We start from the raw sequence: 22087 nt of genomic DNA, 5'->3' as shown, positions 1-22087 counted from the left end.
AGTAAGGAATTATGTCCATAGGCATGGGCATGAAACTGGCTGGATCTAGATTTCTAACACTTGGAAATAAAATGTCAGTTCAATTAGAACACAAATTTCTTTCTCTACTGCATCATGTCCAAAGATTGCAATCATTTCTCAAAAGGATGATGTAAAAAGAAATCTCTCCGTTGTCCAGTGCCCTTCACTTCTAAGTAGTTCTTGAATCCGTTGATGGGGAAACATTGTCAAAGGTGTTAGGTGTCAATATCCACTACAGCCAAACTTCCATCATCACCAATCCTGCTCGTCAGTGTGCCTGGGGTCCATCTTCCTGCACCGCTCAGCAATGGGATGGAGCTGAGCACCCTCCTACTTTGAATGAAGAGGACATGAATCTGCACAATTTCCAGAGAAACTGAGCAGTTTACAATTCCTGTTGAGGGAAAGGAATAATCGGTGGTCTTACCTTCTCCCAGTTCGGTGTAGATCACCGGACACGTGACTACCGTCAACTTGCGGTTCGGGCACAGTCCCCATTTCAAAAGGAGACCCCGCGCTGGTTGATGCAGACACGGATTCGCTTGTAGTGAATTTGCTATTTTCACTTTTCTTTTCTTCTGCCAGAGGGCAGGGGGCTCCATTCCTTTAAGAGATTCATGAAAGTCAATGTTTTCTACTGTTTCTTCTAAGAAGATTACAAAACAATAGGGGAAAATTCCACTCCTCCACTGATTGTTTTTTCAACCGTTTTCATTTGTTCTAGAGAGACAGAGCATGTGGCAGGTATGAGAGACGGGGTGAGGCGCGCACTCCAACCACTGCGAATGACCTCCAGATGCAAGTGCCACCTTCTGCCGCAGGCTCACATGGCTCCTGGGAATTGTGCCTGTGCCATTTGGATTTGAAGGCAAGCGCCTTATTGGCTTAGTCATCTCTCCTAGACCTACTTATCTTTAAATGAATTTTTAACATGAGAATTACCAGGAAATGGCAAGGAAAGATATATTCTCTGATCATAAAATGGACACAGGTACAATTGATACTATGTGGTACACGAGGCTTATGCGAGAAGTTGTAACTGAGCTCAAGGACGTCTTTACATGGACAACAATGTAAACAAGGGGATGAACAATGAGGGGCATCAACCATGGAGATAAGAGACACCAGACACATGGTGCCTATGATGTCTAGATACTTCAATGGAAAAGAAAACAGATGAATGCAAACAGAGACGATGTCATATTACTTGTGAATGCTACCCTCACAGGATCGACCTCACTGAATATAACAAATGACGCAGTGACGGGAGTGATGCATTAGCGATTTACACCATATTTTGGTTTTCTTTTCAAATGTAACAATGTTCAATATAAATGATGTGAAATGTAGCATGGAGTTGGGTTTTGTGGCACACTCCTTTAATCCCAGCAGTTGGGAGGCAGAGATAGGATAATTACTGTGAGTTTCAGGGCACCCTGAGACCTCAAATGATGCATTCCAGGTCAGCCTGGGCTATAGAGAAACCTTACTTTGAAAAGCCAAAACCAACCAGAAACAAACAAAAAAACACCATCAACTCAGTACTGGGAGTGTACCCTTTCATTTCTGCAGTAAGAACAACTTAGGGATTTAAAAGTAGTATAACGCGAAGTGCACAGATGGCTGAGCAGTTAAGGCACCTGCATGCAAAGCCAAACAATCCACAGGTTCTATTCCTCAGGACCCATGTAAGGCTGATTCACAAGGGGACATATGCATCTGGAAATCAGCTTCAGTGGCTGGAGGCCCTAGCACCCCTAATCATACTTTCTCTCTGTCCCTCTCTCTGTGTATGTACATATACATATGTACATATGTACATATGTGTGTGTGTGTGTGTGTGTGTGTGTATATATATATATATATATATATATATATATATAATCTGACTCTTTCACTCTTGTTCAAATAAATAAAACAAATCAAGAAATAAATAACAGTAGGATACTGTAATTATACCTTTTAATTATTCCTACTTTTGGATTTCTTTGTAACAATACTTTAGGTTTTGCCATTTCTAGAATTACTTTTGTAACTACATCATTGTCCTTAATTTTAACTTACATTAGGCATTTGTATGAAAATGCTTGATTATTACGTTCCATTCTGATGGTGGAATCTGCATCATGGAGAAAAGGAGAAGGAAATAATATATGAGTCATTTTTATGTGTGTGTAATATGCATTTTTAGCTTCCCTCATTCATATTCTGAGGAAATGTCTACTGATGATGTTTGTATAATGTGTAATATATGCAGGTTTTTTTTTTGAAGTAGGGTCTCACTCTAGCCCAGGCTGACCTGAATTCACTATATTCTCAGGGAGGCCTTGACCTCAAAGTGATCCTCCTACATCTGCCTCCCAAGTTCAGGGACTAAAGGTGTGCAGCATGGTTCCCGGCTGTGTGTAACATATTTTTAAAGCAATCCTAAGTGAATAGATGACACCATTTATCTTACTTTAACAGAGAATCCTAGGTAAATAATGATTATAAAATCAGGTAGATACAGTAAGAAACAGATTGCGACAGGTTTGGGAGATGTGTCAGAAGCTAAAGAAGCTTGCTCAGAAAGCCTACCCTCCTGGCTGGATTCCCTAGCTCCCTCGTTAAGCCTGCTCCCTGTGTGCTGGACTTCACCTGACACGAGATGACCGCTCACTCCCTTCGGTGTGTCCATTTCTGCAGTAGATGTCTTAGGTGTTGGTATTCTCACCAATTCTTTCAATGGACTTTTTGTAATTTCATGTTTGTTTCCTTTCTCCAAAGGACAAGCACTTTCATTTCTGCAAGGTAGTCAAACAGAATAATGTTGTCTATTAATTCTACACCTCAAGCTTACAAAACAGTTTGACAAAATTCCAAAAATTCCCCTTTTCACATTTCTTAAAATTTTAACAGTTTTGTAATTTATAATTTGACAGAGATTGAGAAAGGGACAGACAGAGAGAATGGGCAGACCAGTTTCTTGAGCCACTGTGACCATGCATCAAATGCCTGTGCCCCCTTGTGTGCATGTGTGACACTGCATGTTTGCACCATTGCTCCTGGCTACATGGGATGTGGAGATCTGAGCAGGATTTTTGGTGCTTCACAGGCAAGTGCCTTAACCGCAAAGCCATCTACATGGTTATTAATTAGTCATCATAAAAATGAGCCCATATTACAATGAATTTTCTTGGCAAAGAATAATTATCTAAAGTATTGCCATCATCTTACTTATCATTTTTCTCCTTAGTTGGAACGTCTTTCACAGCTTTTAGAGCATGTTCTTCATCATCATAGTCAGCAGCCTTAGGAGATGCGGGACCATCGGCAGGAACAGAACGAGGGGCAGGAACATCAGCATCCACAGTAATAGCAGGATCAAGAAGGGCAGCAGGAGGTGCAGGTGAATCAGGACCATCCTGAGCATCGGGACCATCAGAAACACGGGGATTCTCAGATGTACTGGAACCATTAGAAATTTCAAAACCAACAGAAGTAGTGGAAGCCTCAGAAGTATCGGGAACAGCAGAAGTATCAGGATCATCACAAGTGTCCATACTGTGAGGAGTGTCTGGACCATCGCGAGTGTCTGGACCATCGGGATTATCTGGACCATCAGGCTTATCCAGACCATCAGAAGTGTCCGAAACATCAGGAGTGTCTGGACCAACAGGATTATCTAATACAACGGTATTATCTGGACCATCCAAAGTGTCCGGATCATCATGGTTATCCGGACCATCATGAGTAACTGGAACATCACAGGTGTTAGGACCATCGGGATCATCTGAACTATCAGGACTATCCTGTCCACCAGGAGTGTGTAGATCATCAGGAGTGTCTGGACCAGCAGGAGTGACCAGACCATGCGTATTGTCTGAATCATTAATAGTATCTGGACAATCACAAGCGTCCAGACCATCAGGAGTGACTGGAAGATCAGGGTTATCTGAAGCATTGGAAGTTACTGGACCATGATGAGTGACCAGACCATCAGGATATTCTGAAACATTGGTACTATCTGGAGCATCAGAAGTATATGGACCATTAGCTGTGTCTGGAACATCAGGATATTTTGAACCATCGGGAAATACTGGACCATCCGAAGTGTCCAAGCCATCAGGAATGTACGGACCATCTGGAGTGTCTGGACCATCAGCATTAGCTGGACGATCAGAATTGTCTGGACCATTGGGACTATCATTACCATCAGTGATATTCGGACCATCAGTAGTGTTTGGATCATCAGGAGTGTCTGCACCATCAGGAGTATCTGGACCATCATAAGTGTCCGGACCATCAGCAGTGTCCGGTGCAGATGAGGCAAGGGGAGCATGAGGACGGTAAGGACAAAGCATCACTAGGAGCAGCAGGAACAACAGGGGCATGAGGAATGGCAGGGGCAGGTGGAAGAAGACAAGCAAGACGAGGAGGAAGAGCAGGTGCAGATATATAGGAGAAGAAAGGGGAGCATGATCAGCAGGAGCAGAAAGGTCAGTGGGAGTATCAGGATCATGCAGAGGATTGGGAACATCCAGAGAATCAGGACCATCTGGAGAATCAGGACCATGCAGAGTATCGGTACCATCAGGAATATGAGGTGCATCCGGAGCATCAGAACCATCCAGAGTATCACAAGCAGAAGGAGCAGGAGAATCGAATGGGTCAACATCAGGGATAGTAGTGGCAGGAGTAGAAGTTGGGGCAGGAGAAGCAGGAGGGGCAGGAGTAGCAGGAACAGGAGGATCAGTGCCATCAGCAGCAGCGGCAGAGGAGGCAGGAGCTGCGCTACCAGAACCAGGGGCAGCAGGGTCGGCAGCAGCAGAAACAGTAGCTGCGGCTCTACGATGTAACTTCTCTGAGCCTGTCAGTTCCTTAAGTAAGCATTTCTTCCTCACTCGTTCAACCTTTAATGAAAGTTGCAGTCGTGTTACTTTCCACTAAAAAGAAGTTTTATGGCTTTTCTATGTTTGTTTTTCTCTTTTCATTTTGTTATTGTGTTTTTCCAGGTAGGGTCCCCCTATACACCAGGCTGACCTGGAATTCACTATGTAGTCTAAGGGTGGCCTCAAACTCACGGGGATCCTCCTATCCCAACCTCAATAATACTAGCATTAAAGGTGTGCGCCATCACGCCCGCCTCCGTTCATTGCTTTTATCGCTTGTCACTTCCTTTCCGTGACTTAATTATAGTGAAGAAAGTGTTGGTTTTAATTTTTAGCTATTTGAGATGGACAGACAGCCATAGGCAGATATTCATAGAGTATGGGTGCACTAGGGTATCCAGACATTGCAAACAAACTCCACACGCATATGCCACCTTGTGCATCTGGTTTATGTGGGTCCTGGAGGAATGAACCTGAGTCCTTTGGCTTTGCAGAGAAATGCGATAACTGCTAAGCCATCTCTCCAACCCTACAACACATTTTTGTGCCTTACATTGATTTTATCATATTCAATCATTGATTTTTGAAATAAATTCTGCTTTCTTTCTTCTCAAGTGAAAGAACCAGAGTGTTCAGGGATCTCAACAAACGACAGGCTTCCTTCCGTGTCTCCTTCTGTTGTGCTCTACGTCACCTACCATGCTCAGTCTCTGTGTAGGGGGACAGGAGTAAAGGTATTAAAAAGACCAAATGCAACTTCTTCCACAATGAACTCAGGGAATTTCTAGAGTTGCATTCATTGATGATTGGATTTATTAAGGTTTAATGGGGAGAGAGGAGGGGAATGGCTCAGTGATTAAAAGTGTTTACACGGGTTGAATTTCTCAGTTCCTCCTCTAAAGTCAGCCAGATGATTTCAGCCTCAGAATCTGTGTCTTTCATTCGAGTGGCATAAGACACAGGCACGCTCATGTGTGTGGTTGAATCATTACTAGATGTATTTAGGCATGAGTCATGTCAGTAAAAAGCCCTGTAAAGTCCATTTGTCCGTGGGACAAGTATTCCTAACTCAATTTTCCTGTACAGTATGGACTTTCAAAAACATTTTCTACCTCATCCATTACTACTTCAATGATTGTACTAGTCATATTTAATTTTATCAAAGTGATGAATAATTAAATTGGTGTTAACTTCACAACTTTGCAAATAAACAATCCTGGGCAGAGAACTGCCGCATTTTAAAACTAATCACTACCAAAACAAAATTCACAACAAAACAATGAATTTCAGAACGTGCATTTTACCTGGGCATTGAAGTCATTGTCTTGCTCGTCTCTTTCAGTTTCAGAATCACGAGCACCTCTGTTGGTCGCCCTTCAGAATGACAGGGGATGATGAGTAACTTTAGTTATTAAAATAGTGTGGTACAAGGTCACTTTTCTACATAATCAATAAGAGGTCTTCATTTATGAAGTAAAAGTGGCCTTTTCAAAGCTGGTAGATATTTATGCCTTTACCAGTTCACTATGCGGGAAGTTCAACAGAGACCAACCAGGTCCATACGGGACACCTACAGGCTGCATATTGGCAGAGTCTGCGCTGTGTGTCTATATCATGTTCTTCTCTTGAAGGTATCCCAGAACACTCCCTACATGGACATGGCACATTTGTCATCGAAACGAGAGCAAATCCCTTACTGCAGCAAGGCAGAAAGATAAACTAGGCCCTCCCAGGTGTCTGTTCCTTGCTGAAGACTAAGTGTAGATCCACGTCTGTACATGGAGGCATGGGGCCCACACTACCATGAGCCTGTCTGCTGCAGACAACGCTCCTGGGAGTGTGGTTAACATGCTGCGGAGACCTGGAAGTTTCTCACTTGCTAAAACAAAATCATGAAGTTATCAACAGAGCAGCCAGGTTCCAGCACTGCCTTCAGAGCTACCCAGTTCTTGAAAAACAGGTCAGGAAGCACAGATGCTTTGTAAGCCTGTTGTGATGGTTACAAGTTGACACACATGAAGCACATAGCATGATGTGTGTCCGCAAGAACACCCAATGATCAAGAGTGCCTCCTCTGTGTGTTGTCCATGACTCCACAATATTGAAGGTCAAGAAATCCTACCTGCGATAGAAGCTCGGAGAAGTACTGCGAGCTGCTTCTGAGGAGAAAGGAAAGTACATTTTACAACAGCAATACAAAATGCAACATAGTGAAATTACATGAAGGATGTAGTGGTAGGACATAATTAGACACAAATCTCGTGTCACCATTCATTATAATATTAATAGGCAGGTGAAAATGCCCTGAAGTCTTACTTCCATTTCATTGTGGAATGAAAAACGATAAGAAGAAGAAAGAAATGAATGAAGGACTAACACGTGGAAGTAAGCTGCTGTGGGCAACGACTGCCATTCTAGCTGAGCACCGTCACCCTGACATGAGGTGCTCCGCCAGCAGAATCCCCATCCCAAGGTGAGGGCGTCAAGCACATGACACGTTGCTCTCCTGGACTTGAAGGCTTGAGGAACACTTCATGTTCTGTGTTGGCCCCAGAAAGTTATCTCCAGCTCTTCCACTGAAATTGCTCAGTTCAGGGTGAAAGTCTCTCACAAGGAAGGAGAACTAACGTCACTGTGCAGCTCAGCATAAAAACAGGAAATAGACCAGGAACCAAGAGGTTTGAAATGAGTCTCCAGTTGTCAGTGAGGCAAAACTCAAGGGAGGGCGGAGTGCTTACCCTCCCGACTCCTCCTCGGGAAAGACGCTAGTACAAGTGCATCGCTCTGGCTCTGCTCCTGTCTGATGTACGCTCATCTTCCACTTAATCTCCCTTGAAAGGAACCATTGAGGGCGATTTGGTTCAGTGCTGAAAGGTGCTCGTTTGGAAAGTCTGCCAGCCCTGCTTCCTTTCTGCAGTCACATAACGCAACATGGACATTCTCTTGCAGAAGCAAGAGTCACTGTTGGCTTCCCTTCATTGTGCACGCGTGCAAGTAAAAACATAAATCAATGAAAAGAACTCCGGGAGGGGTCGCTGCCTTTGGAGTGAAGACCGCTGAGCGGTGATCTCACAGCGAGACATGGTGAGGGAGGCACTGGGGACAGAGCGACAAGCCTACAGAGAACCGCCTGACAGCAAGCGCACGGATCCACGCACGCGCTCGTCCCAGGCCAGCAGCTGGCTCTCACTAAAAGAGAAAATAACGCATTCTCTCTTCATTTGAAGGACACAAACACCCAGTGAGACCTTCCTGGTATTTCCAATGACGAGAGTCGAGGGTTGTCCAAAAAATAGTCGAGGCTGAGGTTGCTCGTGGTGGAGCACTTCCTTAGCCAGCAGCCAGTACTGATCACCATACATAGTGAAGAAAGTGTTATTTACAAAATGGTTCCTGAGAAAATGAGCCCTCTCATCATAACAGTGAATCTCTGCATACTCATCATGAATGGCACAGGATTATTATGATTTATCTACACCATTAATTTCCTGGTCTTATTTCCAGAGGATACATAGGTAGGAAAGATGTTTTAGACAGTTTTCTATTTTTTATTTTATTTTATTTTTTTCTTTTTCAAGGTAGGGTCTCCCTCTGGTCAGGCTGACCTGGAACTATGTAGTCTCAGTGTGGCCTCAAACTCATGCTGATCCTCCTACCTGTGCCTCCCAAGTGCTGGGATTAATGGCGTGCACCACCACGCCCGCCTCTTTAGACAGTTTTTAAAAGTGCAAGTTACCGAAAGCGTTTCATTACCACTAACACTTTCGGGACAGACTTGGCAGAATGTGGTGTGTTCCTGCATGATGTGATCTTTTTCAGCTCACATGACGGGGCAGATCTCCCTGAAAAGTATACTTTCGGCATGTTAAATAAGAGGCACCATATTCCAATTTAGTCCACAAGAAGGCAAGGTCAAAAAGGAGCTGGAGGTACAGCTCAGGAGGGGCACAGTGCCTAGACTGCTCAGAAGTCTCTATGCTGAATTTGTTGAAAAGACCAAAAAAAAAAAAGAGGAGGAGTGATCTAAAAGACATATTCAGTGAGCCTGTTAAAATGTATCACAGCCGGGCATGGTGGCGCACGCCTTTAATCCCAGCACTCAGGAGACAGAGGTAGGAGCATCGCCGTGAGTTCCAGGCCACCCTGAGCCTACATAGTGAATTCCAGGTCAGCCTGGGCTAGAGTAAAACCCTACCTCAAAAAATCAAAAAAAAATAATGTATTACAGGCAGGCATAGTCACCTCAATATGTGACCGAATGACCTCAGGAAAAGCATCTTGTATGGTTTGTGCAGACTGACAGGTATAAAGTTATACCACACAATGGTAATTGTAGGAACGAGCAAGAAATTAATAAAGTGTTTCATGGTGTATCGTATGGTATGCCACAGATCCCATTTGAAGGTATTCATGGCTTCATTACGTCATCAACTTGTATTTTACACATGCAATCATTGTAAACCACTACAAAGATAAATCATAACTGCACTGTAATAAACAATCATCAGATACATGATAAATGTATGTATTATACAAATGGATTTAAAATACATTTTTATACCCTTTTTTCTTTGTAGTAATGGCAAAAGAAATACAAAATGTTTAAAATCTTTCTCATATTTGTAAGTGATTGTATCTATGTGTCTAAGATTGTTTTCAGGAATTAAAAATCAACCAAAAACTGACTTTGCATTATCTAGGAAGAATTACTTAGCTCACTTTGAACTCCAGTCAGTTGATAAATAAATGAGCAAAATGTATAATGACAACGGTTTTTGTTTTCCCATGTAAATTCAGAGCAGCAGGCATAACTGAAAGTCAGCATTTTTCCCCAGAGTTGGGGGTTTGGGTCAGTGAGGGATCAAGGGCCTCACATGGCTGAGGCCCTGCAACTACACCCAGTATGGGGAAAAAAACAAACAATCGGAGACTAGAAAGATGGCTTAGTGGTTAAGGTGCTCGCCTGAGAAGCCTAAGAACTGAGATTCGATTCTCCAGGTCCCATACAAGCCAGATGCACATGGTACCTCATGCATCTGGAATTTGCTTGCAGTGGCTAGAGGCCCTGGCACGCACGTTCCTACTCTCTCTCTCCTCATTCTGTCTTAATTAAAACAAAACAAAACAAAAGAGCAGTCTCACCTCGACGTCGCACTGTATGCTTACACATCCTCCTGCGGTGCATTTTACGGTGTTTCCTAAAAATAAAGGATAGTTACTTGGATGCACTTATTAAAATCAATCGATCACGGGTTCTTCAGCAATTAGTAATGATTGATGATGGCTTTCCTTATTTCTCCTCTGAAGTCAAAGATAGGAATAGAATTTTCCCTTGGAAAAATCTTAAAACCACACCTCCGTATGATACCTGCATGCACAAGGACACACATAGGCAGACACACCCACACACACAGGACAGGGGTGATCTGAAGCGCGCTCACTCCCCGAGTCCACATTCTTGCTCTCAGCGTTCCTGGCTCCTTGACTCTCCATGGCCGTTCTTTGCGCTGCTGCAGGGACTGGGAGTTCCCTCCTTACAGCACACAGGTCCCTGTACCTCTCATTACTCAGAAGGAACGAAGGATCGCCCGAGGTTCCAGCAGAACCACACCATACCAGGGGCTCACCCTCGTAGGCATTTCTGGGAGTCTGAGCCTGCTTCCCCCACACTCGGTATGGGAGATGAGGAGATGCATTGCTACCTGTCAGCCTCACCTGCCACCACGCTCACATCACAGCACATTTTGGGCATTCTGAAGATGGTTCTTATCAGGAAATTGCAGAGTGGATGTTGAAACTACAACCTCACTGCGTCTCTGCTCAATCACCGTGACTCTGTCATGCTGAGTCCTTACAGCGCACACCCTTGCCACAACTCCCACGCGGGCTGCACGCCTCACGACTGCTCCCCTCTCCTGGCAAGAGCTGAGAGCTCCAGCTCTATGTGCCTAGGATCCACTTGGCGCTTCACCCCTGGGATGAACATTGAGAGGGCTGTGATCCTGCTCTGGAGAGCCACAACCAACGGGCCATCACTCATGGGGTCGCCAGCAAAGCTAAGAGCCCTGAGCACGGCTTCCTTTTGTCTCCAGCCCTCAGTCTTCTCAGAATCGACTGATCTCAACTCTGTGTGCTCAGTACTTTGTATTTCACACCCAAACAGTGAGGCCATGGGAAATACCCCCAGACGCGTTGAGGTTCGGGCACCTACAATTTGTATGCAGCTTGTACGTAGAAAAATAATGAAGGGCAAAGGGTCACAAGCAGAAGGAGCACACAGAAAGAGAGTTCCCTGGGATCTAAGGGAAGGTGACCTGCTCCCAGTCTCAGCTCCCTAACCAGCAAAGCAGAGCACAAAGACCCCGCGTCAGCAGGGTGAGAAGGGACAGGAACCTCCTATGCATGTCTTGTCGCTTCATCTGACCAGTGACTGTTCTTGCTAAGCCTTCCTTGCATTGCTTCCCCTGTATTCGTGAGAGATGAGTCAGTCTTCCTTCTGTCTACTCGCTGCTTCTGACTTCTGTGAGCGCCACCACTCAGGACAGCACAGAGCTGACAAGAGGGAACCATACCTATCCAGCAGCTCCTCCGCATGTATATCTGCGCCCATGTGTTCCAAAAATTCTGCTATAAAATCTTTGTTTTCCTGTAGAGCAAGGAGGTATGGCGTGAAGCCTTCCTACAAAAACAAGAAATCAATCAATCAATAGGCACACAAATAAAATAATTAAAATAAAATAATACAGATAATTTACAACTTACACAATTTATGCATTTCTCCACTGAACTGTAGAGATCATGAAAGAGGTCGTGAACACAAGGAGGAGTGTAGACAGTAACTCACAAGTCCCTCTCGTCCTCGTCCCGAGCTGCTCCTGCACACAGGCCGCTCCTGCGCTGGGACGTGCGCTGCCCCTGCTCACTATCAACACGTGCACTCCAGTTCGCTCAGGAACTCACCTCAACACCCACTGCCTCTAAGGAATTTCACTTTGACGGACTTGAATGATATTTTCCAACTAAAACAACAACTATGTGAACACAGTGTGCTACCTTTTATCTTTGATGCATCACTGTGCATCTGGCTACATGGGATCTTTTGTTACAAAAAACTTATTTATTTAGAAACAGAGAATGATAGAGAACAGAGTTAGAATGGGCACACCAGGGCCTCAGGCCTCTGCATACTAACTCTAGAGGCATGTGCCGATTTTTGCATCTAGCTTCATCTGCTTTCTGGAGCAGGAAGCCTCTGTTGTGATGGTTTGCAAGCAAGTTCCTTAACCACTGAAACATCGATCCAGGCCTAATTTGTAAGCTTCACACCATGTTATTTTGGGGGGGGGGTGGATTTAAGTAGGGTATTATTCCAACCCAGGCTGACCTGGAATTCATTACTGAATCTCAAGGTGGCCTCAACCACACAGCAATCCTCCACCTCTGCCTCCCAAGAGCTGGGAGTAAAGGTGTGCACCACCATGCCTGGCTTCAATCCAAATTTTAATCTCTAACAGAACGTGTAGGCTCATGTACTGCTGTACATTGCTGTCAACCATGTATCTTTATAAATTAATATGAATCAAGTTGATAACCTTGCAATATTTCACAATCATCATGAACCACGATGTCAAATATCTGGAATGGAAAAGCAGGAGGCGTGAGGTAATATCCTGGCATGTCCCTAGAAACCTGGAACTCACGTGGGCCCTCCATATAAGTAGTGTGTGTTACTAAGACACCAGAATGCCACATGGACTCACAGGAGACTGCATTCAATTATTGCCTATTCAAGGTAGGGGTCTCCTGCTAGCTCAGGCTAACCTGGAATGTGCTATGTAGTCTCAGGGTGTCCTTGAACTCACGAAGATCCTCCTACCTCTGCCTCCCGAGGGCTGGGATTAACGGTGAGCACCACTACGCCCGACTGCGTGCTATTTTTCATGGCAAGTTTCTTTACAAGTTTCCATCAGTTCAAATGTGGACTTCATGCACGCAGGCAAATCAGTGTATTTATGAGCAACGTTGAGCCCACAGCCCTTGAGATTTCCCTCTGCCCTGCTCATTTCCACATGCTTAAGGAAAAGCAAGTGTGTGACTGTGGACTCTTCCTTTTAGCAAAAAGTCAAGTGATAACAACCTAAGTGTAATGAAAACGGTGCCCAACACCCTCTACAAGAATTTCTTCAACACATTAACTTCCACTCCATTTGCACCGGTATCTTCCCACGTTCTCAATCAATGCATTGTGAAGCCATCTTAGGGCTCTTCTTATTAACTGAATGTTTCTCCCACTGTAAAACTGCCAAGCTGCTGAGGGCAGGCTTTGAGAACCATCACAGACACACTGAGTGGATACCACACACCTTCAATTCAAAAACCTTTCCTAACTTGCTACAATCCTCAGCGAGAAAATCTGGCTCATGTTTGATATTTGTTAATGTGTTGAAATGAATGAGGACAATAGAGAAGACATCCTTGAAAGGAAAGCCTCTGATTATTCAAAGGCTATGAGTAGCAATTTCCTAAACGCTTTATTTTATTTTTCCTTTATTGATTGATTTCTTATATCGATTTTTATTTTGTTTTATACTGATATTTATTTTATTTTATTTTGGTGTTTCACTGTAGGGTTGCATTCTAGTGCAGGCTGACCTGTAATTCACTATATAATCTCAGGGTGGCCTGAAACTCATGGAGATCATCCTACATCTGCCACTCCCTACCGTGTGCTGGGATTAAAGGGTGTGCCACCACACCGAGCCTAAAGTTTGTTTTTTTGTTTGTTTGTTTGTTTTTCATCACTCCTTCTTACAGTTCAGCCTCATCTCAGAAATGATTCACTTTCAAAGATTTTTTTTTTTTTAATTTTAAAAAGACAAGAGAGAACTGTCCAAAGGCATGAGCCACCACAATCGATCCCCAGAGGCTTGCGCCACCTCGTGGGCATCTGTGGCCCTGCCCTTGTCTCACGGTTGTACATCTGGCTTACACGGAATCTGGAGAGTCAAACATGGTGCCCAAACTTCCCGGGCAAGCACCTTTGACCTCCAAACCATCTCTCCCGCCCATCATTCACTTTTATATGATGATCCATGCTAACGAGGATTCCATTTGTCATAAATATTTATTTAGAGTTGTAAAACAAGGCCCAACTCTTAGATAATTGACTGTTCCGTGTTGTTTTACAGTAATTACAAAGTCCTTGGTGAAAAACATATTTAAACAAAGTTTTACCTTTAAAACATTCAATGTCTCTTCCATCATTTGCCACAAAAGCATTGAAATAATGCTGTAGCCACGAAAACGTCTTTAAGAAGTTCCAATGCCAGGCATGGTGGCACATGCCTTTAATCCCAGCACTAAGGAGGCAGAGGTAGAGGATCACCATGATTTCGAGGCCACCCTGTGACTATATACGGAATTCCACATAGACTGGAGTGGGGGGAGACCCTACCTCCAAAATAAAAAATAAAAATAAAAAGTTCCAATATTAAAAGAAAAATCTGGGGCTGGAGAGATGGCTTAGCGGTTAAGCGCTTGCCTGTGAAGCCTAAGGACCCCGGTTCGAGGCTCGGTTCCCCAGGTCCCACGTTAGCCAGATGCACAAGGGGGCGCACGCATCTGGAATTTGTTTGCAGAGGCTGGAAGCCCTGGTGCGCCCTTTCTCTCTCTCTCCCTCTATCTGTCTCTCTCTGTGTCTGTCGCTCTCAAATAAATAACTAAAATATTAACAAAAAAAAATAGAAAAATCTGTCAAGAGTAAAATTTCAAACCATTTCACTTTGTTAACACTGGAGATTCCACATATGAACAATGGAGCAGCATGTGCCTTTGTTAAAACAAACCTATTTCAATGAGTGTGGAAATAGAGTCGGGTCATCTTACCTTTGTTTTTGCCTCGATATTTGCATCGTAGGCAAGCAGTAGATCTGCCAGTTCTAAGTCATCATTCAGAGCTGCGTAATGCAGCGCGGTGTTCCCGTACATGTCTGCGTCGTTCGGATCAGCTCCATGTGTAAGCAGGGTATCGACACACAAATGAAACTCCCGCTGGCTGGCCTGTGGACCAAGAGTTCCCCGATTGAAAGACATCCAGATCAACAATCCACTAGCTTCACAATTACTTCCCTATAAATGAGAGACATTCATTTTTCCTCTCAGCTTGTTTTGTTCCCAAGTTGACATGAGGGCTCCTCATGTAGCTCAGGCTTCTCATCCCAGCTTCTCATGGGGAGGGATCACAGGGGGGCGCCCCTCCTTGATGTTCGAGCATTGCAATGACTAAGTTCTCACACTGAAGTTGCTGCATGTTACCTACCTTGATAAGTGGAGTGCACTGCTCGTTATCGAAGACACTGATGGTGCATTCGTAGTCGAGTAACAGATGGACCACTTCCCTGTGGCCATAGGCACACGCGTAATGCAGAGCAGTTCTATGCAAATGAGAGGGCATTTTAGGAAGTTATATAACACTACATCAAAACACATCCATTATAAAACTCAGGTAGGGTGCACTTAGTTTTCATCAGAAGAGAAGGTGTTAGAATTTTCTTATTTTTATTTACTCTTTGCTTGCAGGTGCTTGTATGGAGTGTGAGTGTTGTGTATTTGTGTGTGGGGGGAGGTGGATGGTTAAAAGTACATCTGATGCAAAGCCCTGTGCCAACCTCCTGTAGAGGCAGGAGGAGTTCATCGTGGGACCCCTCCATTTCTTGACTTTTCTTGCTGTAATGTATTTTTTCTTCCCGAGGTAGGATCTCACGGTAGCCCGAGCTGGCCTGGAATTCACTATGTTGTCTTGGGCTGGCCTTGAACTCACAGCAATCCTCCTACCTCTGTCTCATGAGTGCTGGGATTAAAGGCATGAACCACCTTGGCCAGCCTTGCGTGGCTACTTTTCTTGGACACTGAGCCTCCTTGGCTCAGGACCACGCAGTGTTCAGGAACCTCAGCAATTCTTTGGTTTCTGCCCCACACGAGAGCGGCGTTAGAGGCCATCTGCCCACACCCAGCCTTCTATGTGGATGCCTGGGACTCACGCTGGAGCACCGTCAGGCTTCTCAGGCCCTCGTGCTTGTGTGAGACACTCTGAGCCACTGAGAGATCCCCACAGCCTGTCCACATACTGACTCAGGGTCCTGGGCTTACAGTACACGCCTCTACCAGTGCCGCGTCCGTGCACAGAGCAGCCTTTACACTGACCGAAGCTTGGATTCGAATCCTGCTGTACATCTTCGCTTCCCTAGGAGGTCTACTCATGTTTTTCATCCATAAAATGGGGACTGGAAATAGTAGTTACCTTAAAGAATGTTAGGGTGATGGTCTAAAGAGATCAACTCAAAGCCTGTAGACTTGTTTAAAATGCTTAATTGTTCAGTGTTTGTTAGATATGATACCTAATATCATTCACTACTATGAACAAAACTGACATCACAGAGCCCCGTGTGGAGGTAGATTCCTTTAATCCCAGCACTTGGGAGGCAAAGGTAGGAGAATTGTCATGAGTTCAAGGCTACCCTGAAACTACATAGTGAATTCCAGGTCAGCGTGGGCTAGAGCAAGACCCTACCTTGAAAAAACCAGCGAAGAAAAGTAACATTCCAATTATGTGAAATAGAATCATAGCTCAAATTTCAGATATAAGAATTGATGTATTCAAATAACCAAAATGGTTTTTTCTATTTTTTAAGAGAGTGAGCGAGAGGAACCGAGAGAGAATTGCTGTGCCAAGGCCTCAGCCACTGAAATTGAACCCTAGGCACTTAGGCCACCTAGTGGACATGTGTGAGCGAACTAGCACTTGCCTCACCTTTGTGTGTCTGACTAATGTGGGATCTCAAGGGTAGAACATGGGGCCTTAGGCTTTGCAGGCAAGCGCCTTAAGCACTAAGCCATCTGTCCAGCACTAAATAATCATAATTATAAATGTGAGAAAGTGTCTGCTTTCTTGTCCATCTCGGCCTTGATCTTGCAATCCATTACTTCAGCCTTTTAGTAGCTGGCATTGCAGGCCAGGGCCACCCTGCCAGGCATTCTCTGATGCTCTTCATCTCACATTTTGGCATCTCTGGCATTCAAATGCTACTTGTAACAGCCATGTTTCACGAGTGTGAATGGCAGGGCTTTTTTCCTTTAAATTTATTACCATACAAAATAAAAGATAATCACACAAGACTCAATGAGATGTGCTCATGACCGCAAGGCAGCACAGACTGTGTGAGGATCTTCGCCAGCAGCCACGTCCTCCTTCTCCACTCTTGTCCACCTCTATGGAAAGGATGGATAGGAAGGAATGACTAAGGCCCCACCCAGCCCACTGTTCCTGCTTAGGATGAGCTCCTTTCTCCTTTGCAGGGCCTTGGATTTAGGGCTGTCACCCGATTGCTCATCTGGCAGTCAAAGTGAGAAGACAGAATCTCTCAAACTTCTGGAAGTGCGTACTTGAAGCCAAAACGCTGGGGAAACCTCCATCCATCCCTCGACATTGTGCAGAGGAACCCAGCCACACAGGTGACACCACTCTCCCAGGATGACCAGTCCCCCGGGCAGTCCCTTGCCCCTCCGGGCCTTTTACCTGTTCTGTACGTCGGTGTCGTTGACGCTGAATAGTCCGCTCCTCAGCAGACACCTCACTGTCTCTACTGAGCCTTCGCTGGCGGCTTGGTGGAACTGCCCTACAGGCTCGTAGGCCTGGAGATATTTTGGCCTTTTGTGCCTCTTTCTCTTTAGGAATGTCCAGCAGAAGCAAGCCCCGCACAGGCTGGTGCAGGAGCTCTGGGGCTCAGGGCTCCATCGGGACCCTGACGCCCTCCTCATGATAGAGGTCAAGGGCCTCACGGGCCCCCTCCCCCCATCAGTCACAGCTTTTCGTGGCCTCACGGCCACATTCAGGGTAATTACTATTAAAGAAATACCAAATATGGCCAACACTTTGTAAGTACTGTGTTCAAGGAAGACCCCTGACTCACTAAATGAATGGTAGGAGCAGTTGGTTGCCAGGCAACGAGGAAAACAAAGTTATGTCACAATTGAACGTGACCAGGCAGCCTCAACTGAGGACATGGAGGGTCGGCCACGCACAAGCAAGTGCGAGGCAAGCCCGTCTGACACATGTCAGCTCTGCGCACAAGGCGCCCTGCAAAGGTGAGCTGCCAGGGGTGTGTGTGAAGTGTGCAGATCCTTTGCTGCCCAGCTCTGCCCACAAAGCCAAGTGGTTTCAGTGTGAGGAGCAGGTCCCGCTGTGCACTTGGGTAGCTTTTTTTTAACCTACGATGTCAGGCATTTAAGATTATTGGTGGCTTGATTTTGTTTTGTAGACTTTCCAGTTTCCTGTACATGAGTTCACCAAACCCAAAAACACCAACCTGCACGGAAGGAGAAAGACAGAGCCACAGGAAGGCGAGCGAAGGCTGCAGGTGAGCATGGTGCAGTCCCATCGCGAAGCTCAGAGGCATCTTCAGGATCGCCACCGCGCCCGCCAGCTCATCTGCTCTCCACAGGGTCCCCTGGGCTGCCAAAGCGGCTTCCTTGGCCTCTGCAGAAGTCCCTCTGTCCCTTGAAGTGATGCAACTCTGCCTTTCCTTTCCTCTTCCAAACCCAGTGTGTCCTGTGGGCCTGCCTTGCTCTGACTTCACTGCCTGGTAGGTATATTTGCCAGCGTTGACTGGGACCCCAACAACCAGGTAGTCATCTGCACTGGCTTCACACTGACTCAGGAACTTGGTAGCTGACATCCAGTGAAGAGATGCGTCCTTGCGAGGCAGCCCCAGGCTCTTGGAGACAGCCCTGGGGACGAACATCGCCTGTCCAGTGCTGGGAGGTGCGAAGGGGTGCACGCATGTGTAGTTCTTTCCCAGTGGCTGTAGGCCCTGCTAGGCCATTCAATCTGTCTATCTCTGCTTGTAGAGAAATAAATAAAAATATTTAAAAAGTCTAACTGGCACCCTGACACCCGTGAATGAATCTTCTATTCATTCTTTTCTAGCTCAGCTCTATTTGTTGTACAACTAGGGAATTCACTCACGACTTCAGATGGAAGCACTGAAGGCAGAACTCTGGACAGCGAACTGGCAGTGGGCAGTGCTGTGGGCCTTGGCCAGTCACCCCCCAGAGGGATCCTGATCCTCTCCCTTCACTTTCACTGTCACCAGGTCTAGTAATGGTCGTGGACCTCAGGGAAAACCCTGATAAAGCTGTTGGGCCGGCTCTGGGAGAAGCCTGTTCTGTGCTGGAGTCCACACCACCCTCCGCCCCTCCTGCTGGGCAGCAGTGAGCAGTGCTGAGGTGCTGCAGGGCCTGCAGGAGGCCACAGAGGGCGCACACCCACCAAGGCAGAGCCTGGCCTTAGCTGGCCCTGCTGCCTGAGGAGAAGGACCAGGCGCAGCGCAGCTTTGGGGGCCCTGGACTCTGAGGCGCTGAGAAGATGCGCAGCCTGGGCGGATCCATCCTGAGAGACTGCTCCTGCCAAGCCCCACTGCACAGCGACGCTGAGAAAAGGGTGTTGAGGGGGCTCCCCAGGGAATATAGGCAGTGGGTCCACTAGCCAGGTCAGTCGCAGCAGGTATATCCTCCATTCAGGTGAGGTCAATGTCCACCTCTGTCAGCACTGCCCACTTGTGCAACATTTATAAAGTGGTCTGCGATGCCCAGTAAGGTCCCAGGCCCTTCACACTCCCTGGTTCTATGGCAAACTTGATTCATGACGGGCCAACAGTATCAGTCAGAGGATTTTAAGAAAATTTTTTTTATTTTTATGTTGGTTTTTTTTTTTTTTTCTGGTTTTTGGAGGTAGGGTCTCCCTCTCTCTAGCCCAGGCTGATCTGGAGTTCATTCTATTCTCAGGGTGGCCTGGCACTCATGCAGTCCTCCTACTTCTGCCTCCAAAGGGCTGGTATTAAAAGCGTGAGCCACCACACCAGTTTTAAAGATTTTTGTTAATTCTGCTTTATTTATTCGAATTTCACAGACACAAAGAGAAAAGAGAGACAGGGGGAAGGACAGAGAGAATATGAGCGCGTCAGGGACTACAGCCACTCCAAAGGAACTCCAGACGCGTGCGCCCCCAGTGCATCTGAATTAAGTGTGTCCTGTAGAATCCAGCCTCTAACTGGTGTCCATAGGCTTCACAGGCAAGCGCTTAACCTCTAAGTCATGTCTCCAGCCTATTTTTTTTTTCATTTTTCTTTAATTGTTTTTTTTCCCAAGGCAGGCTCTCACTCTACCCAGGCTGACCTAGAACTCACTCTGTAGTCTCAGTCTTGCCTCGAATTCACTGCAGGCCTACTTCTGCTTCCCAGGTCCTGGGATGAAAGCTGTGCTCCATCATGCTGGCAACTTTTCTCTTTGAGAGGAGGGGGAGCGAATGTGGGCATCCTAATCACCATCCCCTGATGCTACCCATTTCCCCGGTCCCAGACCCACGGTTTCTACAGGCACAGTTCGGATCCGGGTCTGGATGTGCGGCAGTGGGGGACTGAGGACTTTGCTCCGCAGCCGTGCCCCAAGTGGAAGCTCGTGGCCCAGCATCCCGCGGAGACCCAGGGACCCGGGGCGGCCCCGCCGCTGCCCCACCGTGCACCGCCGGGGTCCCGCCAAGACGGGCCGTGGGAGTGTCGGGGTGGGTCGCGGGACCACCGGCCTCGCCGCAGGGAGTCCCGGGCGGGCGGGCTTACCTGGCCGGTGTCCCCAGGCTTCTCCTCCTCCTCCCGGGGGTCGTCCCAGGAGCGGCCACCCCGCAGGGCAGGGAGGGGCCCTAACGGCACCTCGGCGGGGGTCCGAGCCCAGGGTCTCCCGGCCCGCGGTGCGGGGACGCCGGCCTCGCCGCACGGAGCCCCGGGCAGCCCGGCGGCCGCAGCATCCTCGCAGCGCCCCGTCCCGCGGCTCCCGGCCTCCTCCAGACCCGGGCTCCGCGCCGTGGGCCGAGCTGCAGCCCGGCCAGGCCAAGGCCGCCTGACCGCCGTCGCCGTCCACGAAGCCGCTCCCGCAGGAGGACGAGCTGGACTCTGCGCCTGGGGCACGTGCAGGTCAACCGCGCCCGCCCTCCGCCCGCGGGACCCCGGGGACCTCTCATTTGCCCACAGCCCTGCCCATCACGTGCCAGACCGCCCCTTGCCCGCCCGCCTGCCTGCAATGCTCAGGACCTCAGGCATGGTGGCCTGTGCCTGCAGTGCCAGCACTCAGGAGGCGAAGCAGGGGGATTGCTGTGAGGTCGAGGCCACCCTGAGACTACACAGTGAATTCCACACCAGCCTGGGCAGCAGCGAGGTCCTCCTTCTAAAAACGAAATATGAATACTAATGATTGAAAGACCCGGAAACTAGACTGGTGCCATGACACGCTTCAGTAAGGGGCTGCACCAGCTAGGCCGAAGTTTCACAAACACAACTGATTTTGCCTAGGTATACTGGCACATGCCTTTACTCCCAGCACTTGCGAGGCAGAGGTAGGAGGATCACTGTGACTTTAAGGGCACCCTAAGACTACATACAGAATGTCAGTCAGCCTGGGCTACACTCACACCCTACCTCAAAAACAACAACAAAATGCAGATGTGGTGGCATACACCTGTCATCCCAATACACGGGATTCCAATTTTGTAGCCTTGCAAGTTACAGAGCAACATCCTGTCTCAAACTTTAAAAAAAAAAAAAAAAAAAGCCAGACCTAGTGGCTCACATCTGTAATCTCAGCACTCAGGAAGCTCTGAAGTAGGAGGATCACTGCCGAGTCAAATCCAGCCGGGTCTACATAGCTAGTACAAGGTCAGGCAGGTCTACATGTGAGGTCCTATCTCAAAATAAAAATAAAAAATTATTTAAATAGCCGTGTGTGACTGCACACCCCTTTTATCCCAGCACTCAGGAGGCAGTGTTAGGAGGATTGCCATGAGTTCGAGGCCACCCTGAGACTACACAGTGAATGCCAGGTCAGCCTAGGCTACAGAAAAACCCTACTGTGAAATAATAATAATAATAATAATAATAATAATAATAACAATAATAATAATAATAATAATAATAAGCGCAAGAGAGATGGCATAGAGGTTAAATCATTTTCCTGCAATGCCAAAGGACATAGGTTCAATACCCCAGGACCCACATAAACCAGATGCACAAGGGAAATATGCGTCTGGAGTTTGTTTGCAGTGGCTAGAGGCCCTAGCATGCCCATTCTGTCTCTATTCCCTCTCTCTGCTT

The 22087-nt window shown here is 46.8% G+C and overlaps 1 protein-coding gene across 1 annotated transcript; it reads right to left on the bottom strand.

Moving 5' to 3' along the window:
• Positions 1-236: 236 nt before the first annotated feature.
• On the bottom strand, positions 237-20591 carry LOC123453701 (cell surface glycoprotein 1-like). The gene is made up of 13 exons (XM_045131326.1): positions 20564-20591; positions 18257-18790; positions 15211-15325; positions 14778-14951; positions 11465-11571; positions 10035-10090; positions 7015-7051; positions 6197-6266; positions 3238-4913; positions 2659-2804; positions 2086-2140; positions 449-625; positions 237-351 (listed from the first exon to the last, which is right to left on the bottom strand). The coding sequence occupies exons 2-13, from the start codon at positions 18313-18315 to the stop codon at positions 237-239; spliced, it is 2787 nt and encodes a 928-aa protein (XP_044987261.1). The 5' UTR covers positions 18316-18790; positions 20564-20591.
• Positions 20592-22087: the final 1496 nt, after the last annotated feature.

Source organism: Jaculus jaculus, chromosome 12 (assembly GCF_020740685.1).
Source record: "Jaculus jaculus isolate mJacJac1 chromosome 12, mJacJac1.mat.Y.cur, whole genome shotgun sequence".
Lineage (NCBI taxonomy): Eukaryota > Metazoa > Chordata > Mammalia > Rodentia > Dipodidae > Jaculus > Jaculus jaculus.
The sequence above is the reverse complement of the archived record's forward strand: the minus strand, read 5'-3'. Positions and strand labels throughout refer to the sequence as shown.

Coding starts and splice junctions, on each gene's coding strand:
- LOC123453701 (XM_045131326.1), bottom strand. CDS start 18,315: ATGCTCACCTGCAGCCTTCGCTCGCCTTCCTGTGGCTCTGTCTTTCTC. Junction 10,091..11,464: donor GCGGAGGAGCTGCTGGATAG/GTATGGTTCCCT, acceptor CTTTATTTTTAG/GAAACACCGTAAAATGCACC. Junction 626..2,085: donor TTTTCATACAAATGCCTAAT/GTAAGTTAAAAT, acceptor AATCTCTTAAAG/GAATGGAGCCCCCTGCCCTC.